At 43.5% G+C, this 6,082-nt stretch overlaps 1 protein-coding gene across 1 annotated transcript in view; it reads right to left on the bottom strand.

The window, feature by feature from the left end:
• Positions 1-332: 332 nt before the first annotated feature.
• gcm2 (glial cells missing transcription factor 2) overlaps positions 333-6,082 on the bottom strand; it is a 6,198-nt gene continuing 448 nt past the window's right edge. The window contains exons 2-8 of the mRNA XM_084033983.1: positions 4,547-4,610; positions 4,174-4,362; positions 3,646-3,758; positions 2,874-2,999; positions 2,521-2,777; positions 1,759-1,999; positions 333-1,502 (exon numbers count right to left, since the gene is read on the bottom strand). Of these exons, the coding sequence (XP_083890109.1) occupies positions 1,188-1,502; positions 1,759-1,999; positions 2,521-2,777; positions 2,874-2,999; positions 3,646-3,758; positions 4,174-4,362; positions 4,547-4,610 (1,305 nt within the window). The 3' untranslated portion in view covers positions 333-1,187. The remainder of the gene's footprint in view (positions 1,503-1,758; positions 2,000-2,520; positions 2,778-2,873; positions 3,000-3,645; positions 3,759-4,173; positions 4,363-4,546; positions 4,611-6,082) is intronic.

The raw sequence follows: 6,082 nt of genomic DNA on the forward strand, positions 1-6,082 counted from the left end.
TAAAGCCCCACCCCCTTCGTCCAGACCTCTGTTCAAAGCCCCGCCCCCTTCGTTCAGAGCTCTGTTCAAAGCCCCGCCCCCAGAACGCCAATCGAGTGCTCGAGATCGGCAGAGTGCAATCAGGAAGTAAGCGTTGGCCAGACATGCCGGCCGTCCAATTATTTTCTCCGGCTTTTCTGATTGGACATAGAATCACCAACTCAACCTTTAATGTGAGAATGTTGATCTTCTCTTTGAATGAGTCAGGTTGACTGACTCATTCAATAACCCAAACATAGGAAACATTCACGATGATAACTCCCACATGTGCATGATAATAATAACAACACCACTGGAGATGACATATCATTTAATATTTTAATTCATCAGATCATAAATTAGTAGACTTCTTACTAAAATTATGTTCAAATATGAAACATGGTCCATTGTGAGGTAATTTATGGTTTAACATTTTTGTTTGAAGGTACTACTATATTAATACTTCTAATGCAAAGATTCTTCTTATGGTTCCTTACAGGAAGTGACACACTTTACTCCTGGGGACCATGAACCTCACTTACTAACATGCATCTGCCTGCTGAGACATTTTCAACTACAAATAAAAAAACTTCCACATTCAGATCATGTGACAACAATCAAAATATTTAAATTAGGAAGGCCATGGGATGTGGCTGAAAGTTCCAGAATAAAAACAAGTCAGGCCTTATGAATCCTGGCTTTTGAGATCTCACTTTGACTTTTTATTCCAATCTTTTGTTTCCCTCTTGGAACATGACAGTACTCCATGAAGGTCTTCAGAAGGTTTCTCATGGACCAATGTTTTGGTTCAGTTTGAGTTTTATCCTGATAATCCACATCCTGTCAGCTGCCGAACCTGAACAGTATCTATCGGGGCAGTAGAAACTAGTAGTTTTAGTACCAGTAGTCATGGTAACGGCGATGGAGGGAGTCCTGCCTCAGTAGTCGTCGTAGCGGTACGTGTTGGGGTAGGCGTAGTGGTAGTCATGGTAACGGCGATGGAGGGAGTCCTGCCTCAGTAGTCGTCGTAGCGGTACGTGTTGGGGTAGGCGTAGTGGTAGTCATGGTAACGGCGATGGAGGGAGTCCTGCCTCAGTAGTCGTCGTAGCGGTACGTGTTGGGGTAGGCGTAGTGGTAGTCATGGTAACGGCGATGGAGGTAGTCCTGCCTCAGTAGTCGTCGTAGCGGTACGTGTTGGGGTAGGCGTAGCGGTAGTCGTAGCCATCGGTCCGCTCTGTTTTGGTCTGCAGAGGTTCAGGCTGAAACGACAAAGATTTGATGACTCCACCCGAGTCCTCCGTCACCTTCACCTCGGTGGAGTACGAGGAGGAGGAGGCATCATCCAGCAGAGAGGAGCAGCCGGGGAGGCCTGGAGGTTTAGGGGGAGCACAGGGCTGGTAGGACGGGAGGCCGGCGGAAGGTTTGGGACAAGACTGGTAGGAAGGGAGCGCAGCAGGAGGCTTCGGACAGGGCTGATACGAGACCTGAGGAGGACCAGGACGGGGATTAATGTCACATCAACAGTTATTGTTGCTGCACCCGTCAAAAAAACACATGTTCCCTTTATGAAGATACCAGGAATGGATTTAGCATTCAAGTTAACAAACCGGCATTCCGACTGCAGGTCTCAGAGTTTGGGATCGGCCAATAAGACGTGAGTTGGATCCTCAGGTGAATCTATACGTCTGCTCAGAGGGGGAACATCTTAAGGTCTGGACCTTCCTGATGAACTCTACTCACCTTGGTTGTCGTGGTGATGATGGTCTGCAGTGCGGCAGGGGACCCTGGGGCGTTGCTGGGGTAACGACAGGGGTACTCTGCACTGTAGTAATGGTGGTTGTCGCTGTAGGGGGTGGAGCTCTTCAGCAGCTCCTTCCAGCCTGCAGGAGACTTTGTCTGAGGGTCGAAGGAGGAACAGGGGGAGGGTAGAGGAGCCGAGGAGGAGGTGGAGGAAGAGGAGGGACCCAGGACCGGAGCCACCCTGAACAGAAACCGGGATCTAGTTTAGGCCTGCTCAGGTTTAAACATTAAGAATCGTATTCAGATGTGTTAAATTCGTCAAGGTCTGATTGGATCAGATCCTGTTTGAACTGGCATGGTCTGGATTAGTTAGGCTGCTTAGGCTTCATTTACACTGTCAGAATCTGGTTTAGATCTGCTCGGTCCACCAGGATTTGGCAGAGACTGGTTTGGTCAGATAATTCCTGTCAGGACCTAATTGAATCTGTTTTCAGGATCTGGTTTACACTTGACTGCCAGAATCTGGTTCTTAATGTCAATATCTTATCTAAACCTCTAAAGGCCTTCCAGATTTGGTTGAAACATATTTTAAAATCCGGCCCTGCGATAGACTGGCGCCCTGTCCAGGGTGTACCCTGCCTTCGCCCAATGACAGCTGGGATCGGCTCCAGCCCCCCCGTGACCCTGAATACAGGATTAGCGGTAGAAAATGGATGGATATTTTAAAATCCAGATCTGGTTAAGAATATGTCGGAGGCTGACCTGGGGTCGCAGAGGTCAGACGTCATGGGATACGAAGGCGAGGTCAGGTAACCTTGGAACTCATAGCCGGGCCGGCCCATGTAAATCCTGGGATTGGCTGGTTTCTGCAATGTGGGCGGGGCTTCTCCTAGTGCATTATGGGGGTTGTAGTAGGGCTCTGGACTCTGGAATGCTGGGTAATGCTGCGGGAAATTCGGTTCAATGAAAGAGATTCTGTCTGATGGATCGACGCAGGAGAGGAGGGCGGGGCCGAGAGCCTGGAACAGCAAACACACAAATAAGCAAACAATAAACAACAAACAATGAATAATAAACAAGATCAGCGTAAATAAACAGCTGTTGTTGTTGTTGACCTGTGTTTCTATGAGTCGCCTCTTGGGTGTGAACGGCGGCGAGCTGACTCGTCTCTTCACTGAACTTCTTCTGGCTTCTGTCTCAGACTTGGACTCTGGTCTGGGATGATCATGGACCCCCTTAGCCTAAAGGGCCACAAAATATAATAACAGACCCAATTTTAGAATCTTGTTTAAACCAGTCTACATCTTTTAATCTGCTTATTCTTTCCAGATTTGGTTTAGACCTGTTTCCACTGACAGAATCTGGTTTAAACCTTTTATCCTCATATCTTTAGACCTGTTTAGACTGCCAGAACCTGGTTCAGATCTGTTTCTGCTTTTAGGATGTGGCTTAAACCAGTTTAGACTGTTAACAATGCCAGGATTCTGATTTAAACCCATTTCCATTTCACACCAGTAGAATCTAGTTTCAACTAAATATTTTGATGCTTTAAGAACTCGGTTTAGATCCGGTTTAGATCCGGTTTAGACTGTCACAATAAATGTATTTGTGGTTTCAGGTATCATTGTAAAACTGTTTAGACTTCAAAGATAGTGACGAGACCCGTTTTAAGGTTTTAGGTCTTGGATAAAACCTACTTAGATGTCCAGGATCCTGTGGGCTTCAGCTTTAAGGTTTAAACCTGTGTTGACAAAACCTGATTCAAATCTAGTCGGATATAAAGTCCTAGTTTGTCATTCAGGATCTGGTCTGAACCTGTAAATGTGCTACATTATTTAGCCCCGCTAGCAGGTTTATGTAGCATGCTAGTCCGTGTGCTTGTCTGACCTGGAAGAAGATGGCCTTCCCGTCGACCCTCCAGAAGTTGGTGACGGGGTAACCACTGTGACCGCGGCACGGCAGCAGCTCCAGGGTGGCGTTGCAGCTCGGACACAGCTTCTCTGAAACACAAGACCCGGTCAGCTACCAGCCGGCTCAGCTGGACCAGACCCGAACCTTTCGGTTTTAAGACCCGGTCAGCTACCAGCCGGCTCAGCTGGACCAGACTCGAACCTTTCGGTTTTAAGAACCTGTCAGCTACCAGCCGGCTCAGCTGGACCAGACTCGAACCTTTCGGTTTTAAGAACCTGTCAGCTACCAGCCGGCTCACCTGGACCAGACTCGAACCTTTCGGTTTTAAGAACCTGTCAGCTACCAGCCGGCTCACCTGGACCAGACTCGAACCTTTCGGTTTTAAGAACCTGTCAGCTACCAGCCGGCTCAGCTGGACCAGACTCGAACCTTTCGGTTTTAAGACCCGGTCAGCTACCAGCCGGCTCAGCTGGACCACACTCGAACCCTTGGGTTTCTACTCACTCTGCTGTTTCTGCCGGGCTTTGTCGCAGATGGCGGGGCGGAGCTGCAGCCGGGACCCGTCCGGCAGCGCGCAGCCTCGGGAGCAGACCACGACCCCCAAACAGGACTTCTTCAGGATCTGACAGTTGTGGTTGTTGGTGTTTCTCATGGCCCAGCCGGAGAGATGCCTCTGGGCGTTCTTATCGTCGGCTGGAAGCAAGCAGCAGTTAGCCAAGTTTATTATAATTATCATGGTTATTATGATTATTATGACTATAATTATAATTAATATTATTATAACTATTATTATTATTAGTAGTATTATTATTGCACTGTACAGCGTGACATCACACTGTACGTTCAGGTTGGGGCTCGGTGTTTAAGCGCTACTCACCGCTGTAGATGTACCGAACGTAACCGTCTGTCCACTCCTGGAACGGGTCGAACTGCTTTGTGTCCTGTAGGCAGACAGACAGGTAGACAGACAGGTTAGTTAGCAGTGATTCAGACGTTTTGATCTGATGAAACATTAAAGAGTCAAACTTTGTTTCTACATGAAGTTGAAGCTGCGGTGGGCATCGAACCCACGGACACGGAGACAAGGGTTTGGTCTCAACCAATGAGAGATATTGATCAGTGTGAGAGCTGATCCTGGATCACTGTTCAACCGGAGAAACTCGCTTTGTTTTGGTTTCAGAAAACAAAAATATAAAAACCCGTTTTAACTGTTTGAGCAACAACAGAGAGGTACGCCGAGTCAGCTGAATCACACGACCTTCAGAGAACCTTCAGAGAACCTTCAGAGAACCTTCAGAGAACCTCCAGAGAACATTTCATTTATTTAAGTAAACCTGCTTTGAGTTTGTTTATTAAATCAAATCTGTTTAAAAGCAAAACACTCAAAATATTAGTTTCATGTGAAAAAAAGTCATCCAAGCTTTAATGTAGAACATCATCATTAACTATAATAATACAGTATAATAATGTGTCCTGATGACAAAAAGAGTTTATAGCTGAATGAAATGTTTAAAATCATGTAACTTCATATTCATTTAACATCAAATCACTTTCAGCTGATTTAGTAGAATTCTTTAGAGTCTAAAAGTAAATGAAGGCTTTAACCTTTAAAACTATAATTAATAATTAGGACGTTTAGAGATGTTCTGAATGAGAGTTTGTTTGGAGTCATTTTCCATAATAATAATAATAATAATAATAATGACGCATTTCTAAAATCCTAATTCATAAAACTTTGTCTCCTAAAAATAACATTATATAAAAGTGATTTATTAATAAATGTGTTTATAGAAACTGAGTGAAATGTTTTAATAATGAGGAAGCATGTTTCATAAATAAACAGCTGATCAATAATCAAACGTCATCAAATGTCCTCTCCTTCTCATCCTCATATTAATACATAATCCTGATCTGATTATTGATCATCTGATAAATTCAATAAACACGTTTCCTCAAGAAAACAACTTTAATAATAAATTAATTTAAGATAACAATAATAATAATACTTTTTTACGTTATTATTAATTATATTTATATTATATATAATAATTATAATTATTAGCCTTCAACCAAACTCTATACATTTTTGTTGACTATTTAAAGAAAATAACAAAACGTGACATTTATTTATCCATTGAACTATTCAGTTATTTTATGGTTTTATATTATAAATAAAATGATTAATATCAAATAGAACTTTGTGGCTGTAAACTCATTAAATGTTTAGACCTCCAGAAAAATGATTAAAGCCTCCAAACAAATGCTTTTATTCAGTGAAAGATATAATAATAATAATAATCATAATAAGTAGTTTAATGAGATGAAAGCCTGAAAAGAGGAAACGCGGGTTCATTATGTTTCTATATTTGTTCTAAATATGTTTCCTTTTAAATCAGAACCGCTTTATTTCATG

Source organism: Eutrigla gurnardus, assembly GCF_963514095.1.
Source record: "Eutrigla gurnardus genome assembly, chromosome: 18".
Lineage (NCBI taxonomy): Eukaryota > Metazoa > Chordata > Actinopteri > Perciformes > Triglidae > Eutrigla > Eutrigla gurnardus.